Here is a 22,098-nt window from a genome sequence, read left to right as displayed (position 1 = left end):
AAACTTCCAGGAATCAACATAAAACTGTTACATCACTTCCTGTTTCAGTCAGCTGACTCTTCCTGTTCACTGAGTCATTCCCTTCTGACTTCTCTAATCCACTTCCTCTTTCTGTCACACCAACTCAGACCTGAACCACCACCCTATATGGATTAATCAGCTGATTATTCTCTTGATGAATCAATTGACTGGTTTATTAAACTAGAGAAAACAACTCGGTGAAACGTGTTTGTTCATGAGTAAAGCAGCATTTCCTCACAAGAAGCTGTAAAATGTTTAATATTAATATTATATAATTATTATTCATTTTTTAATGACCTCATCTGTACTTATATAAAAAGTCAGAGTGGAGCTGTACGAACTTTCAATGTCTGTTCATATGGAAAAGACATTTTAATTACTTAATTATTAATGTGATAATCACTGATAATAATTCATACACTAATTTTACACAGGGACTCGTACTAATACCACAGTACAAATACTCTCGTATCCAAAGTTAGTTCAAGTACAAACTAGTACAAAAGTACCAGTGGTAAAAGTATAAATTATACAGAATGACATGATATTATTGTATGATGATTATTGGTCATTGATGCATTGCAATTCTTCTAATGTGTTTATTGATATTTAATTTGAATGATCTGACTCTAAAACCTTCCTCTGACCTGCAGTACAAGTGTAAGGAAGTACTCAGGTAAAATATAAGTACAGGTGTACCTGTGAATCTGATGAGTTGTCAGTGCCAGTCAGAGGGGGCAGAGCCTGAACTTAAAACAGGAAGTGGGAGAAATGCCTTCCTCCTCAAAAAACACAGAAGTAGCGACAGAGACGGACAGAGAGACAGAGACAGAGAGAGAGGGAGAGACACAGGTGTATCAGACAGTAGCAGGTTACAGGACAGGTGTGTATTTTGAGTGTTCAGTGTGTACTGTAGTAGTGTGTCTGCTGTAGTACTGTGTCTACTGTAGTACTGTGTATTGTGTGTACTGTGTGTACTGTAGTACTGTGTCTACTGTAGTACTGTGTATTGTGTATACTGTATTACTGTGTGTACTTGAGTACTGTAGTATTGGTACTGTAGATGGACGGAGTCAGTGAGGACGACCTCTGTTGGCTGCAGCTCGATGATTTCAGGATGTTGCTCATTAAAACCATCGAACCTTCGAGAATCACTCCCTATCTCCGCCAGTGTCAGGTATTCCTCCTGCTGCACCTCCTGCTGCTGCACCTCCTCCTCTTGCTACTGCTGCTCCTCCTCCTTCTCCTCTCTGATTGGTTGTTTTGTGCTGGATGCTGTCAGGTGATCAGCGCTGAGGATGAGGAGCAGCTCTTCCATGACCCCACCCTCGTAATCAGGAGGAGAAAAGTTGGTGAGAAACAGAATTTTTTATGAAACTCAGACATGAGCTCCTCACAGCACCTCCCTGAGGAGAACCTGAACAAGAGTCCAGGGTTGGTTCCAGTCAGACCAACACGCTTAAACATGCTGCTGTCATCCTTACAACGAAACCAGAACCTAAACCAGAATCTTAAATCAAAATCTAAAACCAGAATCTAAACAACAATCTAAAACCAGGTTCTAAACCAGAATCTAAACCAGATTCTCAAGCCAAAATCTAAACCAGAATCTGAAACCAGAATCTTAACCAGAACCTAAACCAGAATCTTAAATCAAAATCTAAAACCAGAATCTAAACAAGAATCTAAAACCAGGTTCTAAACCAGAATCTAAACAAGAATCTAAACCAGAATCTAAAACCAGAATCTTAAATCTAAATCTAAAACCAGAATCTAAACAAGAATCTAAAACCAGATTCTAAACCAGAATCTAAACCAGATTCTCAAGCCAAAATCTAAACAAGAATCTAAACCAGAATCTAAAACCAGAATCTTAAATCAGAATCTAAAACCAGAATCTAAATCAGAATCTAAATCAGAATCCAAAACAAGAATCTGAAATCACAATCTAAACCAGAATCTAAACAAGAATCTAAACCAGAATCTAAAACCAGAATCTAAATCACAATCTAAACCAGAATCTAAACAAGAATCTAAACAAGAATCTAAACCAGAATCTAAAACCAGAATCTAAATCACAATCTAAACCAGAATCTAAACAAGAATCTAAACCAGAATCTAAAACCAGAATCTAAATCACAATCTAAACCAGAATCTAAACAAGAATCTAAATCAGAATCTAAAACCAGAATCTAAATCAGAATCTAAAACCAGAATTTAAACCAAAATCTAAAACCAGAATCTTAACCAGAATCTTAACTAGAATCTAAACCAGAATCTCAATCCAGATTCTCAAGCTAAAATCTAAACCAGAAGATAAACCAGTATCTAAACCAGAAGATAAACCAGTAACTTAACCAGAATCTAAACCTGAATCTTAAACTAGAATCTAAACAAAAATCTAAAACCAGAATCTAAACCAGAATCTAAAACCAGAATCTTAAATCAGAATCTAAAACCAGAATCTAAAACCAGAATCTTGAATCAGAATCTTAACCACAATCTTAACCAGAATATAAACCAGTACCTAAACCAGAATCTAAAACCAGAATCTAAATCACAATCTAAACCAGAATCTAAACAAGAATCTAAACCAGAATCTAAAACCAGAATCTAAATCACAATCTAAACCAGAATCTAAACAAGAATCTAAATCAGAATCTAAAACCAGAATCTAAATCAGAATCTAAAACCAGAATTTAAACCAAAATCTAAACCAGAATCTTAACCAGAATCTTAACTAGAATCTAAACCAGAATCTCAATCCAGATTCTCAAGCTAAAATCTAAACCAGAAGATAAACCAGTATCTAAACCAGAAGATAAACCAGTAACTTAACCAGAATCTAAACCTGAATCTTAAACTAGAATCTAAACAAAAATCTAAAACCAGAATCTAAACCAGAATCTAAAACCAGAATCTTAAATCAGAATCTAAAACCAGAATCTAAAACCAGAATCTTGAATCAGAATCTTAACCACAATCTTAACCAGAATATAAACCAGTACCTAAACCAGAATCTAAACAAGAATCTAAACCAGAATCTAAACCAGAATCTAAAACCAGAATCTAAACAAGAATCTAAACCAGAATCTTAAACCAGAATCTTAACTAGAATCTAAACAAGAATCTAACCAGAATCTAAACCAGAATCTAAATCAGAATATAAATCAGAATCCAAAACAAGAATCTGAAATCAGAATCTAAACCAGAATCTAAAAACCAGATTCTCAAGCCAAAATCTAAACAAGAATCTAAATCAGAATCTAAACCACAATCTTAAACCACAATCTTAACTAGAATCTAAACAAGAATCTAACCAGAATCTAAACCAATACCTAAACCAGAATCTAAAACCAGAATCTTGATTCATAATCTTAACCAGAATCTTAAACCAGAATCTTAACCAGAATCTATACAAGTACCTAACCAGAATTTAAACAGGAATATAACAAGAATCTAAAACCAAAATCTTAACCAGAATCTAAACTAGAATCTAAAACCAGAGGATAAACAGGAATCTAAACAAAACTCTTCAACCAGAATCTAAACCAGAATCTAAACAAGTACCTTAACCAAAATTTAAAAGCAGAGTCTAAACAGGAATCTAAACAAGAATCCAAAAACAGAATCTAAACTAGAATTTTAACCAGAATCTTAAACCAGTATCTGAACCAGAATCTAAAACCAGAATCATGATCCAGGGAGTCACAGTACTGGAACCAGGATTCAGAGATTGGATGTAATGAAGGTCTCCTTGTCTTTTCCTCAGTGTCCTCTTCCGCAAGTTAATTTGGTCCTCCAGTTTAGTCCTGAGACCACATCCAGGTCTCTGAGGACGTTATCAGTTACCCATATATTATAAATGTCACTGAGTCACAAGTGCCCCAAGTGTTTCAGTGAGGTCATGTCCAAGTCTTTGAGGTTGAATCTTGTAACTGTCTGACCCCTGACCTTTGCTGTGACCTTTGACCTTTAAAGGAGCCCTGCTGGACATCCTGCAGAGGACAGGGGCCAAAGGTTACACAGCCTTCCTGGAGAGTCTGGAGCTGGACTATCCTCAACTGTACAGCCGCATCACTGGGAAAGAGCCCAACAAGACCTTTAGCATCCTCATCGGTCTGTTCCTGTCTGCCTGTCCGTCTGCCTGTCTAATGTCTGTCTGTCTGTCTGTCTGCATGTCTACCTGTCTGTCTGTCCCTCTGTCTGTCTGCATGTCTACCCGTCTGTCTGATTGACTGTCTGTCTGATTGACTGTCTCTCTGTTCAGACACAGCAGGAGAATCTGGTCTGACTCAGTTCCTGATGTCGGAGCTCAGTCGCTTGCAGAGGGCATTGCAGGACGAGAGGAGACGCCGCCAACAAGCCTGCTCTGTCGCCAAGGAACAGGTTGGCATAGCAACCAGGTTACTAAAGGAAAAGTTAGAAATGGAGCTCACACAGTTAAATCATCATGTTTTGGTGTGTTGTGTATTTGTGTGTTTGTCCTGGTCTCCAGGAGGCGTGGTCTCAGCAGCAGCAGCTGAGGGACCATGAGCTGAGGAAGATGACTGAGCGCGTACAGAAGGTTCGGGAGGAACGGGAGCGGCTGAGCGAGGAGGTGAAGCAGCTCCGAGATCACAACTACAATCTGATGGCCGACATCAACACCCTGAACCAGGATAAGAGCAATGCTCTGCTGGCCAACAGAGACCTGCAGATAGAGGTCAGCTGACCTCTGACCCCTGATGACCCCTACAGAGAGCTGATGTGACCTCTGACCTCTGACCTCTGTGTGTGTGTGTGCAGGTGGAACGTCTGAAAAACACAGTGCTGCGAGCTGAAGGTCAGACACGACTGCTGAGACGACGGACACTCAGACCATTGCAGGAGGTAGAGACACTTCAACTGCTTTCATACAAACTGACACATTAACTGTTTTCATACAAACTGACACATTAACTGTTTTCATACAAACTGACACTTCAACTGCTTTCATACAAACTGACACATTAACTGTTTTCATACAAACTGACACTTCAACTGCTTTCATACAAACTGACACATTAACTGTTTTCATAGAAACTGACACTTCAACTGCTTTCATACAAACTGACACATTAACTGTTTTCATACAAACTGACACATTAACTGTTTTCATACAAACTGACACATTAACTGTTTTCATACAAACTGACACATTAACTGTTTTCATACAAACTGACACATTAACTGTTTTCATACAAACTGACACTTCAACTGTTTTCATACAAACTGACACTTCAACTGCTTTCATACAAACTGACACATTAACTGTTTTCATACAAACTGACACTTCAACTGTTTTCATACAAACTGACACATTAACTGTTTTCACACAAACTGACACATTAACTGTTTTCATACAAACTGACACTTCAACTGCTTTCATACAAACTGACACTTCAACTGCTTTCATACAAACTGACACTTCAACTGTTTTCACACAAACTGACACATTAACTGTTTTCATACAAACTGACACATTAACTGTTTTCACACAAACTGACACTTCAGCTGCTCTAATACAAACTGACACTTCAACTACCTTCATGATTAAACTGACGACTTTTACTGAACACTTTAACTGCTACAACTGAATGAACTTTATACTGTCCTGTCCTGTATACTGTACATGGCCAAAAGTATATGGACACCTGTAAACACTGTAACGCGTGACTTCAGCATCACAGAGAGTCCAACACGATACATGTGTTTTCAGAGCAGGAGTCTGGCTCTGCCCACAGACCCCTTCTTCCACCCCAACAGACTGGAGGAGCTGAAAGAGGAGAAAGGGGAGGAGAAGAAAGAGGAGAAGGAGGAGGAGAAGAAAGAGGAGAAGAAGGAGGACAAGAAGGATGAGAGTCCAGCTCCTACTCAGATGAACCTCCTCGCGACAGTGTTCAGACTGAGGAGAGAGCTGCACAGAGCAGAGGAGCAGAGAGCCAGGGTGAGGACAGAATCAAACACCAGTGATTCAACAGGACTCAGATTTCACAATAAGATTCCTGGATAAAGTTCAGGATGTTTAAACACACTGTGACTTTATTTATAATTAGCTTTATTATTAGATGTAGTAGATATATTATTTAATTTATTATTAGATTTAGTTCAGTGCCACATAGTCTTATTTGGGAGGCATTTGAGTATTTTAGAGTGCCTGGAGTAGTGGGTGATTTAGTAAAATCATATTTCCAAGATATTAGGCTATGATTAAGCACAGCAGGCTTTACAACAGGATGGCAGAGGTTAGAATAGGCATTATGGCATGGTGCACGATTTCTCCATTGGCATTCACAATGGCGATGGAGGTAATCATTAGAGCTTCTAAGTGGGTTGTAGGTGGAGAGAGGCGGCAGGATGGGGTGCGCCTTACACCAATTAGGGCCTACATGGATGACATGACGTTGATAACTACAACGGTGCCGTGTATGAAAAGAGTACTTGAGAGATTTAATAAAAACTTAAAGTGGGCTAGTATGAAAATCAAGCCTAGTAAGTCTAGAAGTATCTCAATAAGCAGAGGGAAATTAAGTGATAGGAAGTTTGTAATAGACGAAGAGGAAATTCCAATAATTAGGGAAAAATCAGTAAAGATTCTAGGTAGGTGGTACAAGGCAGACTTGAATGATGGAGAACAGGTAGTGCAGTTTCGGAAGGATGTTGCTGAGGGACTGGATAGAATAGATAAATCAGGGCTGCCAGGAAAGTTGAAACTGTGGTGTCTGCAGTTTGGGTTATTTCCCAGGCTGATGTGGCCACTGTCTGTATATGAGATTCCAATATCCACTGCAGAAAAAATGGAAAAATTAGTTAGCTTTTACATTAGGAAGTGGCTAGGTGTTCCTAGATGTTTAAGCACAGTGGCACTGTATGGGAAAGGCATACTTCAGCTCCCAGTAACTAGTATAGTGGAGGAGTTTAAATGTACCAAGGTTAGCAAAGATGCGGTAGTTAGTAAGGTGGTTCCAAACCCAATCAAGGGGAGAAAGTGGAATCCAAGAATCGCAGTGCAGGAGGCAGAAGCAACGCTTAGGCATACAGAGATTGTGGGTAATGTCCAAATAGGCCGGGGAGGCTTGGGGCTTGGCCCAGGCAAACCGGTGTGGAGTAGAGCAGGTCCCAAGGAGAAGAGAAAGCTAGTTGTGGAGCAGGTTCGTAGACAGGAGGGATTATTAAGGGGTGCTAAGGCAGTGGCTCAGGCTAAGCAGGGACAGTGGGTGAATTGGGAAGGTGTAGACAAGAAAAAGCTTAGCTGGAAAGAACTCTGGAGCATGGAGGAAAGTAGTATTAGATTCTTGATAGGGGCAACTTATGATGTACTGCCAACTCCCCAGAACCTAAAACTCTGGGTAAATGGAGACCCACTATGTTCATTGTGTTCAGGTACTGCAACTTTAAAGCACATTCTGTCAGGCTGTAAGGTTAGTCTGTCGCAGGGCAGGTATACGTGGCGACATAACCAGGTTTTAAAAAGCTTAGCTGCAGGAATTGAAGAGTTACGGAGGCAGGCAAATTTAGGAGGACCTAAAACAAAGAAAGGTGCAATCAAGTTCGTTCAAGAGGGAGAGAAAGTTGGTAAGACAACAAGGAGGCAAGGCAGCTTAGAAGGTGCTTGTGATTGGGAAATGCAGGTAGATTTAGGAGGAAAGCTGGTTGTTCCCCAGGAAATAGCCAGTACAAAGCTAAGGCCTGACATAGTCTTGTGGTCTAGGAGTAGAATGAAAGTATATTTCATAGAGCTGACTGTTCCGTGGGAGGCCTTAGTTGAAGAAGCATATGAAAGGAAAAAGCTCAGGTATGCAGAGTTAGGGGCAGAAGCAGAGCAGCGAGGATGGAAAGTTAGGATTTGTCCAGTGGAAGTAGGATGTAGAGGATTTGTAGCAAGGTCTGTTGTCTCTTTGGTGAGGGAGTTAGGAGCAAGTGCACAGAGTGTGGGGGGGGGGGGGGGGGGTAGAGCACAGCCTAATCCGGCAGGGGAGAGTTTAGCCCAAAAAGGCATCTCTCCTTGACTCTACCTCCCTCATTCAAAATGGCCGCCACTTTCTCCAACTGTTTAGGGGAGTTTGTTTGCTGAATCTGTTAGTGTGATTTGTCAGAGTTGATGATGGTGTTGTTTGTGGTAGCAGAGGCAAGATAAAGAAAATAGTGCTGGTGTGAGGAGCAGTGATGGCTGGCATTAGGGGAGTGACTCTGGGACGCCAGTGATCACTGTCTAGCCTCCTGGAGGTGTCGTGGGACCAACTAGACGAAACACTGGTGAAAGGAGGTTCCCACCTGATGACCCCAAAGACATGTTAGTTATCACTGCTCATTAGTCTGTATAGTTAAATTAATAGTTATCATAGGACATGTGAAGCTTAGGGAGCTATTCACTGAGTCTGGTCCATTTTCTGTAGCACAAGTTTCTTGTGTTTACCTTAAAAATATCATTAGATTTATTATTAAATTTTTTATAAAATGTTTAATTAAATGTATTAGATTAATTATTAAATTTATTAGATCTGGGTTATTAATGATCTACTAGTTCATCTCTTCACTGAGAGATTAATGGAAAAATATATTCACTTCTTAATAAAATGTAAGACTTTCACAATTAAAGCCTCTGTGAGAAGTGAGGGGATTTGGATTCCCCAAACAGCTGGAGGCTTTTATTGTGAAAAAGGTGGAGGAAGTGTTGAATTAGATCTCACAGGAAACACGGTGGTGCAGTGGTAAGCGCTGTCGCCTCACAGCAAGAAGGTTCCGGGTTCGAGTCCCGATCTTTCTGTGTGGAGTTTGCATGTTCTCCCCGTTCTCTCCGGGTACTCCGGCTAATTGGATTCTCTAAATTGACCTTAGGTGTGGCTGTGAGTGTGAATGGTTGTCTGTCTCTATGTGTTTGCCCTGCGATGGACTGGCGACTTGTCCAGGGTGTACCTCTCGCCCGAAAAGATGCTGGGATAGGCTCCACCCCCCTGCGACCCTACTAGAGGATAAGTGGTAGAAAATGGATGGAGGAAACAGGAATCTGTGTGCTTGACCTCAGGTCAGGTTGTGTGGTTGGTCCTCCTCTGTGCCAACGACTCAGCTCCGATTTTGACATAATGTCCAGATGTCTCACGTCTGTCTCCTCATGTGACCTGTGATCAGCTGACCAGATCAGGTCAGACCAGGTGTGACGCCAGGTGTGTTTGTTTTCAGAGTCTGGACGACAAAGAGGAGCTGGAGCTGCGTTGCACTCAGCTGAAGGGAGATGCCAGGATGTACCGTCAACGAAATAAACAAACCCTCCGACAGCTGGAGGAGGTGATCAGAGAGAGAGACAAGGTGAGGAGGAGGATAGAGGAGAGAGAGAGACAAGGTCAGAACAAAATTCACTTCCTGTTCCTGTCACATGGTTTACTACAGGTAACTCCCTGTCTCCTCCTGCTTTTGACCACAACACACCTGTGAAGTCTTCCAGGTGCGTTCTGGTCAATGCCTTTAAACCCTGTCCCCTGGTTGTTTCAGGCTTTGTCTTCACGGGCGGAGCAGCAGGAGGAGGCGCGGCTGCTCCTGCAGGAGAAGGATCAGTACAGGGAGCAGGTCAGACAGCTCACCGAGCAATCTGATAGGCTGGAGCTCCTCCTGTTGAGGTCACAGGGGGATGAGCTACAGCTAAGGACACGTCTCCGCAGACTCACCTGCAACTCCCACCAGGTGAGGAGGAGAATGATGTAGGTGTAGGGACCAGGGTCACTTTTGAATCATCTTCCTGTGTAGATGATGATGTAATGATGAAGGCTGTTTGCCCAGGGGGAGAGGAGCGTGAGCAGTGAGGAGGAGGAGCCAGGACACAACACTGTGAAAGGTCAGAGACGTGTCATGTGACCTCATGTCGTGTCGAATGTACCATGTGACCTGCTGTCGTGTCGAATGTGTGATGTGACCTGCTGTTGCGTTGAACGTGTCATGTGACAGGAAGCAGTGATGAGGTGCGCAATGGGACGTCGGGGGAGAACGAGGAGGCGGCTGCTCTGCAGCAGTTCACCTCTCCTCTGGGAGGCGCCGGACTGTCTGAAATGAAACCCAGCACAACTGCATCATGGGTAATAAACCTGCGGTCTCAATTCAACGTTTGTTTTTTCTGTCATGAAGGTTTTAGAAAAACATGTTGCCAAAGCATCAAAATGATAACTGTCTCTCTCTCCACCTGTCTCTCTTCCACTCCACCTGTCTCTCTCTCTCTCTCCATCTGTCTGTCTCTCTGCAGGAGAAGCAGACAGAGGACTGTCTCACCTCCAGGACTCGTCCTAACTTCTTTTACCGCAGGTGAGCAGAGATTCATTTGAACTACATAGAAACTGTGACAGCAGGTGTCAGCGTGTGTCTGTTTCCATGACGACAGGAAGCGAGCCCTCAGATCAAAGTTCATCGGTAAGGAGTACGCAGCCAGTAACCTTGACGACAGCAGTGGCAGTGACATCACCCCTTCCGACTGAACACATCTGAGATCACATGACAAGACGTCAGACACAGTAACTGGTTATAAACAATTTGATCTTTTATTGGTTCTGTACCTGTTGTCTCAAGGTTTTATTGATCACCTGATGAGTTCATCAGTGTTTGTGAAACGTTCTGCAGGAAAAGAGTAAAAATACTCTTATTTAAACGTGTGTAAGCAGGAAAACATAAAAGTGTTAAAAGTAAAAGTGAAATATTATTATTATATTATTAATATCATTTTAATCATTTTATACAGGATATAACTGAATGAACCATAAATCTGTATAATTAAAAAGACAAGAAGCAAATTTTAATATTTGAGGAAACCAGGAAATAGTATTTTACATGAAAATGATTTTAATTTTTATCAGGATAGTTTAAATTAATTTTCTGTCGATCAACTGAACTGCACTTGTATTAACTGCTGAGCAGTTTAATCTAAAATAAAACATCACATCTCATTAACTCTTCGTGTGTTTTGTGTCTGTCAGATGTGTAGCGCAGGACAAGTTTAACAAATAGTGAAGTAAAGTAAAAGCACTTCAAAGTAAATGTACTTAGTTACTGATGTGAAGAAGAAAGAATCTCAAACACGTAAGTTTGATTTGTTTTCTCTTCCTTTTAATAAACTGAGATTTAATAAACCTCACATTTATCTCAAGACATCGTGACGGCTTAAAAAAGATTTTCTCCGCGGACCCTGAACGTCTCATAGTCTTCGTTGTCATGGTGACGGACAAACGTTAAATCCGGCTGCAGGAAGAAGCAGGTACCAACAGTTTAACGGAGAGTTTAGCGGGTTTTATATCGACAGACACAGAGACCCGAGGCCGCTCAGCAGACCCCCCCCTCACCCTGAGCTCTGATCCAGACCGGGGACTCGACAATCCGGCTAATTACCGTCATCATGTGTGAGAGCAGAGCGGTACCGAGCGGGAAGGTGTACCGGCAGCTGTTTGACGCTCAGGTGGGTCAAAGTTCACGGTGTGACGGTAACATGAAGCGTCCGGTGACAAGTCCGTTAAAGACCAGGACCAGGACCAGGACCAGGACCAGGACCAGGACCGGGTCAGACTAGGGCTGCGGTTGACCAATCAAAAAAAAAACGTAGTATAGTTGGCGGCAGGGCGGCCATTTTGGATCCTGAGATCAAAGTTCTTCGACCTTCTGAGTCAGAATCTGACTCGTTCCAACTGAAACCATAGACTGTATAAAAACAATGCGTGCTGATTAGAAACGAGCTGGGTCTGGGACAGTTAATCTTTTGTCTGATTGGAAACTTATCTGTTTTAGTTTTGGAGTGAGGAAGGGGAAGTGTTGAGGTCTGCAGTGCATTTATAGACACATGACTGTCCTATTATACTGGAAATGATTTTATCACATTAAAAATGTACTAATCTAGTCAAGATCGAACTGGTCTAGATCTCGTGGTTCCTCCTGCTCTGATGTAAATAACAATAACTCTTTGTTTTAAACAGGAGTCTGTTTGACAGGTGTAGGTGCGGTTTCTGTTTTCGCAGATTAAGGTTTCACAGCTCTGTCAGATCTTTTTAAGTCTAACACACCTTCAGGTCCACAACTGGATCAGAACTGGACAGACCGGGTCTTTAACTTTCTTCCTGCTGGATCCCCAGATGATCTCAGCGTCATGACGAGTGAAACTACAACTGAACACCGATGTCAAACGGTCACAGTTTAACTCCTTCACACCAGCAGAGTCTGTCACTGACACTAGCTAGTAACAACAACACTCACTTAACTGGTAACTGTCAGTAAACTGGTTAACACTTACCTGTTAACGGTCAGTTACATGACTGAGAGAGTTAATGACAGTGATTCTGTTCTACTGGAGCTGCTGTTTACTTTGGTGGGTAACCTCAACAGAGACTTGACGGCTGTTTTTTACCAGTTACACCAGGTTAACTTCAGTAAAAACCAGGTTTAGTAAAGTAGTAAGTTCAGTTAACTGGTCCTGGTCCTGCTCAGCTGAGGTTCAGGTGGTTTCATGTGGAGACCTGAAGACAGTCAGAGTGCAGCTCAGATCAGACCGTCTGAGTGAAGTTACCACAGAGGAGTAGACGGAGCTGATGACAGGTTTACAGTCTCACAGTCGTCCAACTGACTGGAGACCAGGGAAAGACATATTAAAACACAGCAGGCAGTGAGTGATGTGTGGACAGAGTGTGTCCTGACACTGAGTCTCCTGCTGTGGTTCTTGTATTCAACTGGTTTTAACTTGTTCCTGTGTGTTTGTAGGTTCAGCTGTCCAGGTCTCTGCTGGCTGGACGCAAAGACACGAGGACAGACTGTTTGTCTGCGGAGGACAGCAACACACACTGCAGCACCACCAGCAGGTAGACAGGCAGAGAGAGACAGACAGGCAGACAGTTAGAGACTATATATATGTATATATATATATAGATATACAGTCTCTCTCTGTCTCTAACTGTCTGCCTGTCTCTCTCTCTGGTTGTTGTGTTTGTCGTCCAGCAGGGGGCAGCGGGTGGATGATGATGACTTTGATGATGTCAGCAGACTTCCTGATACTGTGGGTTCGTATCAATCTCTTGGTGCTTTTACTGAGAGCTGAGCAGAAAAAACTGACTCCTTTGAAATGAGAAAAGTTTAAGGGAACTCAAAACCGAGGAAAGGAAGTCTGATTAGTTTAATGTTCCACGTTCACAACCAATCACAGCTGCACCTCCAGCTGTCGTTCTCTCTCTCTCTCTTTCAGTGGTCGATCATCCGAGCTCTGACATCATCGAACGTCTAACAGAGAAAAAACTTAAAAAACATACAGAGGCTCTGAAACAGCTGGATACTGAACTAACAGAACTCACTCAGGTAGAATACACATATGCATTGATATAATACACCTGAGATGTATTACTATACACACTGATACTATACACCTGAGGTAGTATACAAACTGATACTATACACCTGAGGTAGTATACAAACTGATACTATACACCTGAGGTAGTATACACACTGATACTATACACCTGAGGTAGTATACACACTGATAATATACACCTGAGGTAGTATACACACTGATACTATACACCTGAGGTAGTATACAAACTGATACTATACACCTGAGGTAGTATACACACTGATAATATACACCTGAGGTAGTATACACACTGATACTATACACCTGAGGTAGTATACACACTGATACTATACACCTGAGGTAGTATACACACTGATACTATACACCTGAGGTAGTATACACACTGATAATATACACCTGAGGTAGTATACAAACTGATACTATACACCTGAGGTAGTATACACACTGATACTATACACCTGAGGTAGTATACACACTGATACTATACACCTGAGGTAGTAAACACACTGATACTATACACCTGAGGTAGTATACACACTGATAATATACACCTGAGGTAGTAAACACACTGATACTATACACCTGAGGTAGTATACACACTGATAATATACACCTGAGGTAGTATACACACTGATACTATACACCTGAGGTAGTATACACACTGATACTATACACCTGAGGTAGTATACACACTGATAATATACACCTGAGGTAGTATACACACTGATACTATACACCTGAGGTAGTATACACACTGATAATATACACCTGAGGTAGTATACACACTGATAATATACACCTGAGGTAGTATACACACTGATACTATACACCTGAGGTAGTATACACACTGATACTATACACCTGAGGTAGTATACACACTGATAATATACACCTGAGGTAGTATACACACTGATAATATACACCTGAGGTAGTATACACACTGATACTATACACCTGAGGTAGTATACACACTGATAATATACACCTGAGGTAGTATACATGTCGGCATAGCACCTTCTGACTTGATCTCATTGACATGTTCTGTCAGGTGTGTGAGACTCAGGTGAGGGCCGTCAGTCAGGAGTTGCTGTCCTCTCTGCAGGAGGTGGACCTCAGACTGGACTCACTGAAGGACAGAATGGAGCAGCTGGAACACCTGGATCATGTCAGTCTGCAGGTACACATGAACACCTGGATCGTGTCCGTCTGTCACACACAGCTCATTAAAACCAGGGTTTTTCCTGGCTGAACGTTAGGCGGTGGTGGGACTAAGCTGCACAGCTGGGGACAATAAAATAAATAAATAAACCTCGGCTGTAATACACTAGTTAATACACTCCTAAAGACTTGGTGCTTTCGCCTTGACTCCTCTCACGCTCTGATCCTCTCCACCTGTGGCTGAACTCTAGTCCCACTGTCAGTCCTGACTCATTAAGCGTATCTTGTCAGTAACATGAATTAACTTTATTTCCCATATTAGAGCTAATGATGTCTGCACTCTGCTGTGTTTCACCTGTCCTGGTGATTCTCCTCCTCACAAACTCTCTTTTTAAAATCATCTGTGATCTGAGACATTTCTGCAAAGAAAAACATACAGGATGGGATGTACCGTTAATTTAGGGAAACTTTTCAAGAAGCTGGGTGTGCTTGAATGTACAGATAATATTCATCTGCAGTGTTGCCACCTTTCATGTGAAAAAATGTGGCAACTGGTTTGGTTTTACTTGACATTACCTTATTCACAGCACTTTGTGGATTTGAATCAATACTGGAAGCAATTTCCGTTCATGTTATGTCCTCAGAGTACAGAGAAAACAAGTACTAGGATAATTTTATCTTCAAATACAGGACGGGTGGCAACCCTATTCAGCGCCACTACATTGCCGTAGCGGCATACAGCCGCAATTGCAGTTACAAACGTCAAATCCACCGAGTACCAAGAAAACAAGCACTAGAATATTGTCAGGAGGCGGAGGCGGCATGAACTTTGACGGAGGCGGCCGCCTCCCAATTCTCTCTGCAGGAAAAACCCTGCAAAAACTTTAAAGCACCTGATAGACCTGAACCACTTGATCTGATCTGGTAATGGAGTCAGGAACCCCAGGTCATGTCCTGTACATTTTACAGTCACACACACACACACACTCACCCACATCATTTTATAATTTGTGTGTGTGTGTGTGTAGGAGGTGTGTGGTCTCTGGGAGCAGGTGGAGGAGGAGGTGAAGCTGAAGAAGAAGAGAATCATGGAGCTGAAGCACAAACTGACTGAATCTGAGACTCAACGAACAAATGAGGTCAGACTGAGTTTAGTCCTGTACTTACAACCGTCTGAGTCTCCTGGTGTCAGTGCAGAGCAGACGTTAGCTGCTGCTCAAGTTTGACAGAGGAACATTGTTTAAGGACAGGTTCACAGTTTTTTAAGGCAGTCTTCAAACAGCTGTCAGGTCCTCATATGAACATGTGAAACTTCATCAGTCTGAGTTAAAACATCCAGAGATCCTTTTTTGAAGGTGAAAAAAAACAGACCCAGAGGTGTGTGGTGGGCGTGTCTCTCTGGACACACCTGTCTGATGACCTGTGTGGTGTGAATGGAAACTGAACCAGGATATGCATAAAGCCTGACTGAACCTCTTCTGTGTGTGTGTGTAGATCAGAGCTGTGCTCAGGAAGTACTGCCACCTGCTGCTTCCACCTGACGTCTACACACTGATCCACACTGAGGCCACGGTAACGCTTTGACCTTTGACCTCTGACCTCTCATACACAGAGTTACATTCTCCTTTGTCTGTGCGTCAGGTGTTGAATCAGTCTCTGCTGGTGAATCGTCGCAGCGCCGCCCGTCTGCTGCTGCTCCTCCAGGAGGACAACCTGCAGCAGGAGTCACTTCTCCGTCTGCGCTGGGAGGACTGTCTAAGCCGCTGGAGGAGGAGCAGAGTCACCGAGGTCATAGACCGCTTCAGGTGAGTAGAGGACCAGGTCAGATCAGGATCAGCTGTATCTGTATAAACTGGATCAGGATCAGCTGTGTCTATGTTGCAGGAGTCTCTGCAGCAGTGGTAAGGATCAGCAGCTGACCTCAGTTCAGCAGATGAAACAAACTCAGCAAGATCTGACAGAACAGCGTCGTGCCCTCATCTACAGGATCTGGTAAGAGACTCTGTCGTCTGATTGACCTCTGTGATTGATCAGGATCCAATAAGTCCCCTGCCATCGAGTGCTGCTCATCCAATCACATCCTGTCTCTGTGTTTCAGCTCCCTTGTCCCGCCCACCTGCTCCACTGCTCTGGTCTGGGATTGGTTCAACCAGCTGACAGCTGTCAATCAAAAGATCGGTACCTGTCCTCACTTTTCTGTTAGAGTGACTGTCCACCTGTTTTATGTGTTTGAATCTGCTCGTTAAGAAAAAGCAGCAGGAACTGACGTTCACCAAATCATGTTCTCCATCATCGTCTGACCTTTGACTGGATCTTTAATGACCTCCTCTTCTTCAGTGGTTTAATGGCAGCGACTGGAGACTCAGCTCCACCTGCTGTTTATCTCCATCAACACAAGACACATGAAATGTGTCTGCAGTCTCACTCTGTGTGTGTGTGTGTGTGTGTGTGTGTGTGTGTGTGTGTGTGTGTGTGTGTGTGTGTGTGTGTGTGTGTGTGTGTGTGTGCATGTTTAGACAGTCTTCATGCTGACCTCCTCCATCAGCTCCGTTGTTGTTATGAACAGACATGGCAGGATCGACTGGCTGAGGTACGACGTTGTCAGGTGAGTACAGACTGAACTCACTGTCACCATGGTTACGACAGTGTCTGTCACTGGATGAGCAGCATGTCCATATAGACATATATTATGATATAAAGCGTGTTAATACATGGTGTTAAAATACAGCATTTACAAACTGCATTTGAACCACGTTTGTCTTTTAAACTGAGACTGGAAGACGTTCAGACAGGAGGGTAAACAGGCGTCACACCTGAAAACAGGTTGACCAGCACACAGGTGAAGGAGTTCAGCTCCATCACAGATCCTCCAATACAAGTGACAGTCGTTCAGTCACATCTCTACTGAAGTACTGAAGTATTCACAGTACATTTATGTTGTATTGACTGACTGATGACTGACTGACTGACTGATGACTGACTGCTGACTGACTGATGACTCACTGACTGACTGACTGCTGACTGACTGATGACTGACTGCTGACTGACTGATGACTGACTACTGACTGACTGACTGCTGACTGACTGATGACTGACTGCTGACTGACTGATGACTGACTGATGACTGACTGACGACTGATGACTGACTGCTGACTGACTGATGACTGACTGATGACTGACTGACGACTGACTGATGACTGACTGACTGACTGATGAATGACTGATGACTCACTGACTGATGACTGACTGATGACTGACTGATGACTGACTACTGACTGACGACTGACTGATGACTGACTGACTGATGACTGACTGCTGACTGACTGATGACTGACTGATGACTGACTACTGACTGACTGACTGCTGACTGACTGATGACTGACTGATGACTGACTGCTGACTGACTGATGACTGACTGATGACTGACTGACGACTGATGACTGACTGCTGACTGACTGATGACTGACTGATGACTGACTGACGACTGACTGATGACTGACTGACTGACTGATGAATGACTGATGACTCACTGACTGATGACTGACTGATGACTGACTGACTGATGACTGACTGACTGACTGACTGATGACTGACTGACTGACTGATGACTGACTGACTGACTGACTGATGACTGACTGATGACTGACTGACTGACTGATGACTGACTGACTGACTGACTGACTGATGAATGATGACTGACTGACTGACTGACGACTGATGACTGACTGACTGATGACTGACTGACTGATGACTGACTGACTGACTGATGACTGACTGATGACTGACTGACTGACTGACTGATGACTGACTACTGACTGACGACTGACTGATGACTGACTGACTGATGACTGACTGACTGATGACTGACTGACGACTGATGACTGACTGATGACTGATGACTGACTGATGACTGACTGATGACTGACTACTGACTGACGACTGACTGATGACTGACTGACTGATGACTGACTGACTGACTGATGAATGACTGACTGATGACTGACTGACTGACGACTGACTGATGACTGACTGACTGATGACTGATGACTGACTGACGACTGATGACTGACTGACTGATGACTGACTGACTGATGAATGACTGACTACTGACTGACGACTGATGACTGACTGACTGACGACTGATGACTGACTGACTGATGACTGACTACTGACTGACGACTGACTGATGACTGACTGACTGATGACTGACTGACTGATGACTGAGTGACTGAAGACTGATGACTGACTGACTGATGACTGACTGACTGACGACTGACTGACTGACTGATGACTGACTACTGACTGACTGATGACTGACTGACTGATGACTGACTGACTGACTGATGACTGACTGACTGACTGATGACTGACTGACTGATGACTGACTGACTGACTGATGACTGACTGATGACTGACTGACTGACTGATGAATGACTGATGACTGACTACTGACTGACGACTGACTGATGACTGACTGACTGATGACTGACTGACTGACTGACTGACTGACTGATGACTGACTGACTGACTGATGACTGACTGATGACTGACTGACTGATGACTGACTGACTGACTGACTGACTGATGAATGATGACTGACTGACTGACTGACGACTGATGACTGACTGACTGATGACTGACTGACTGATGACTGACTGATGACTGACTGACTGATGACTGACTGACTGACTGATTGACTGACTGATGACTGACTGACTGACTGATGAATGACTGACTGATGACTGACTGACTGACTGACTGACTGACTGACGACTGATGACTGACTGACTGACTGACTGATGACTGACCGACTACTGACTGACTGACTGACTGACAGACTGATGACTGACTGACTGACTGACAGACGGACTGGCTGACTGACTGACTGATGACTGACCGACTACTGACTGACTGACTGACTGACAGACTGATGACTGACTGACTGACTGACAGACGGACTGGCTGACTGACTGACTGATTACTGACTGATGACTGACTGACTGATGACTGACTGACTGATGACTGACTGACTGATGACTGACTGACTGACTGATTACTGACTACTGACTGACTGACGACTGACAGACTGATGACTGACTGATGACTGACTGATGACTGACTGACTGATGACTGACTGACTGACTGACTGATGACTGACTGACTGATGACTGACTGATGACTGACTGACTGATGACTGACTGACTGACTGACTGATGACTGACTGACTGATGACTGACTGATGACTGACTGACTGATTGACTGGCTGACTGACTGATGACTGACTGACTGACTGATGAATGACTGACTGATGACTGACTGACTGACTGACTGACTGACTGACTGACGACTGATGACTGACTGACTGACTGACTGATGACTGACCGACTACTGACTGACTGACTGACTGACAGACTGATGACTGACTGACTGACTGCCAGACGGACTGGCTGACTGACTGACTGATTACTGACTGATGACTGACTGACTGATGACTGACTGACTGACTGATGACTGACTGATGACTGACTGACTGATGACTGACTGACTGATGACTGACTGACTGACTGATTACTGACTACTGACTGACTGACGACTGACAGACTGATGACTGACTGATGACTGACTGATGACTGACTGATGACTGACTGACTGATGACTGACTGACTGACTACTGACTGACTGACTGATGACTGATGACTGACTGACTGACTGACTGACTGATGACTGACTACTGACTGACTGACTGACTGACTACTGACTGACTGATGACGACTGACTGACTGACTGATGACTGACTGACTGATGACTGACTGACTGACTGATGACTGACTGACTGATGACTGACTGACTGACTGATGACTGACTGACTGACTGATGACTGACTGATGACTGACTGACTGATGACTGATGACTGACTGACTGACTGATGACTGACTGATGACTGACTGACTGATGACTGACTGACTGACTGACTGATGACTGACTGACTGATGACTGACTGACTGATGACTGACTGACTGACTGATGACTGACTGATGACTGACTGACTGATGACTGACTGATGACTGACTGACTGACTGACTGACTGATGACTGACTGATGACTGACTGATGACTGACTGACTGACTGACTGACTGATGACTGACTGATGACTGACTGATGACTGACTGACTGATGACTGACTGACTGATGACTGACTGACTGACTGACTGACTGACTGATGACTGACTGACTGATGACTGACTGACTGACTGATGACTGACTGATGACTGACTGACTGATGACTGATGACTGACTGACTGACTGATGACTGACTGATGACTGACTGACTGATGACTGACTGACTGACTGACTGATGACTGACTGACTGATGACTGACTGACTGATGACTGACTGACTGACTGATGACTGACTGATGACTGACTGACTGATGACTGACTGATGACTGACTGACTGACTGACTGACTGATGACTGACTGATGACTGACTGATGACTGACTGACTGACTGACTGACTGATGACTGACTGATGACTGACTGATGACTGACTGACTGATGACTGACTGACTGATGACTGACTGACTGACTGACTGACTGACTGATGACTGACTGACTGATGACTGACTGACTGACTGATGACTGACTGATGACTGACTGACTGACTGACTGATGACTGACTGACTGACTGACTGATGACTGACTGACTGATGACTGACTGACTGACTGATGACTGACCGACTACTGACTGACGACTGACTGATGACTGACTGACTGACTGACTGACTGACTGATGACTGACTGATGACTGACTGACTGACTGATGACTGACTGATGACTGACTGACTGATGACTGACTGACTGATGACTGACTGACTGACTGATGACTGACTGACTGATGACTGACTGACTGATGACTGACTGATGACTGACTGATGACTGACTGACTAAAGTCTGGTCGTGTTGAACTCATCAAACATTCAAACTAAATGAATCTTTATCTAACGTCTCCATCGTTAGGACACTGACAGGTTCAAACATGGCTGACAGTGGAAGAGTTGCTGTGATTGGTTTATGGTCTATAACATTTTCAAAATAAAATAAAATCCATTCATAGAAATGTAGTGGAGTCAAAAGGACAATATTTGTCTTGAGTGACGGGTCCTTAAAGCTGAGGTCATTTCCACGTTTACCAGCTCAAACCAACGAACGTCACCAGGGGAGATCACGCTCACTCAGTCTCTGTCCGCAGTCACAGGTGATGCTCTTCTGTCTGACGCTTCATGATCAGGTGGTTTACACCTGTACAGTGATGATGCTGGGTCAGCTTGTCTTGGGGTTCTCTGGCACCTGGACTCTGAAACACATGCTCTCAGGTGTGAGGATTGACTGTTGTCATGTTTCCTCCTGCAGGAGGCGCTCTCAGCTCTGCAGCTGTCAGAGGAGGAGGTGAACGACGTTGTCAGCTCTCAGCTCCTCGCTCTGATTGGACGAAGTCAGAGTCAGGATGAAGAGCGACTGTCTGCGTTAGATGTCAGTCTCTCACAATCTTTAAAGATGATCACAGCTGTAATTAATCTT

The 22,098-nt window shown here is 43.5% G+C and overlaps 2 protein-coding genes across 6 annotated transcripts in view; both read left to right on the top strand.

The window, feature by feature from the left end:
* The first annotated feature begins 808 nt into the window (after nt 1-808).
* Nucleotides 809-10,967, top strand: card9 (caspase recruitment domain family, member 9). Its single transcript, XM_056375427.1, has 14 exons — nt 809-904; nt 1,085-1,198; nt 1,304-1,373; nt 4,003-4,140; nt 4,292-4,410; nt 4,520-4,726; nt 4,810-4,893; nt 5,762-5,989; nt 9,223-9,348; nt 9,532-9,720; nt 9,817-9,871; nt 9,982-10,109; nt 10,274-10,332; nt 10,409-10,967. The coding sequence occupies exons 2-14, from the start codon at nt 1,085-1,087 to the stop codon at nt 10,500-10,502; spliced, it is 1,611 nt and encodes a 536-aa protein (XP_056231402.1). The 5' UTR covers nt 809-904; the 3' UTR covers nt 10,503-10,967.
* Nucleotides 10,968-11,205: 238 nt separating this feature from the next.
* The window catches only part of ccdc180 (coiled-coil domain containing 180), a 25,042-nt gene continuing 14,149 nt past the window's right edge, over nt 11,206-22,098 (top strand). For 3 of the 5 annotated variants that reach the window (XM_056375774.1, XM_056375775.1, XM_056375772.1), the window contains exons 1-12: nt 11,210-11,473; nt 12,763-12,860; nt 12,997-13,058; nt 13,241-13,350; nt 14,412-14,540; nt 15,550-15,660; nt 16,016-16,093; nt 16,163-16,326; nt 16,406-16,513; nt 16,620-16,699; nt 17,038-17,126; nt 21,931-22,050. In XM_056375774.1, the coding sequence (XP_056231749.1) occupies nt 11,414-11,473; nt 12,763-12,860; nt 12,997-13,058; nt 13,241-13,350; nt 14,412-14,540; nt 15,550-15,660; nt 16,016-16,093; nt 16,163-16,326; nt 16,406-16,513; nt 16,620-16,699; nt 17,038-17,126; nt 21,931-22,050 (1,209 nt within the window). In that variant the 5' untranslated portion in view covers nt 11,210-11,413. Of the gene's footprint in view, nt 11,474-12,762; nt 12,861-12,996; nt 13,059-13,240; nt 13,351-14,411; nt 14,541-15,549; nt 15,661-16,015; nt 16,094-16,162; nt 16,327-16,405; nt 16,514-16,619; nt 16,700-17,037; nt 17,127-21,930; nt 22,051-22,098 lie in introns of all 5 variants that reach the window. The other 2 variants (XM_056375776.1, XM_056375773.1) reach the window with 2 other exon arrangements.

Source organism: Seriola aureovittata, chromosome 5 (genome assembly GCF_021018895.1).
Source record: "Seriola aureovittata isolate HTS-2021-v1 ecotype China chromosome 5, ASM2101889v1, whole genome shotgun sequence".
NCBI lineage: Eukaryota > Metazoa > Chordata > Actinopteri > Carangiformes > Carangidae > Seriola > Seriola aureovittata.
Note: the sequence above shows the minus strand (reverse complement) of the source record. Positions and strands in the feature narration are given on the sequence as shown.

Bases quoted from the DNA above. Each gene is read 5' to 3' on its own strand.
- card9 (XM_056375427.1), top strand. From the start codon at position 1,085: ATGGACGGAGTCAGTGAGGACGACCTCTGTTGGCTGCAGCTCGATGAT. The intron at 1,374-4,002 runs GTGAGAAACAGA...TGACCTTTAAAG, and splicing joins AATCAGGAGGAGAAAAGTTG to GAGCCCTGCTGGACATCCTG. The intron at 4,727-4,809 runs GTCAGCTGACCT...GTGTGTGTGCAG, and splicing joins ACAGAGACCTGCAGATAGAG to GTGGAACGTCTGAAAAACAC.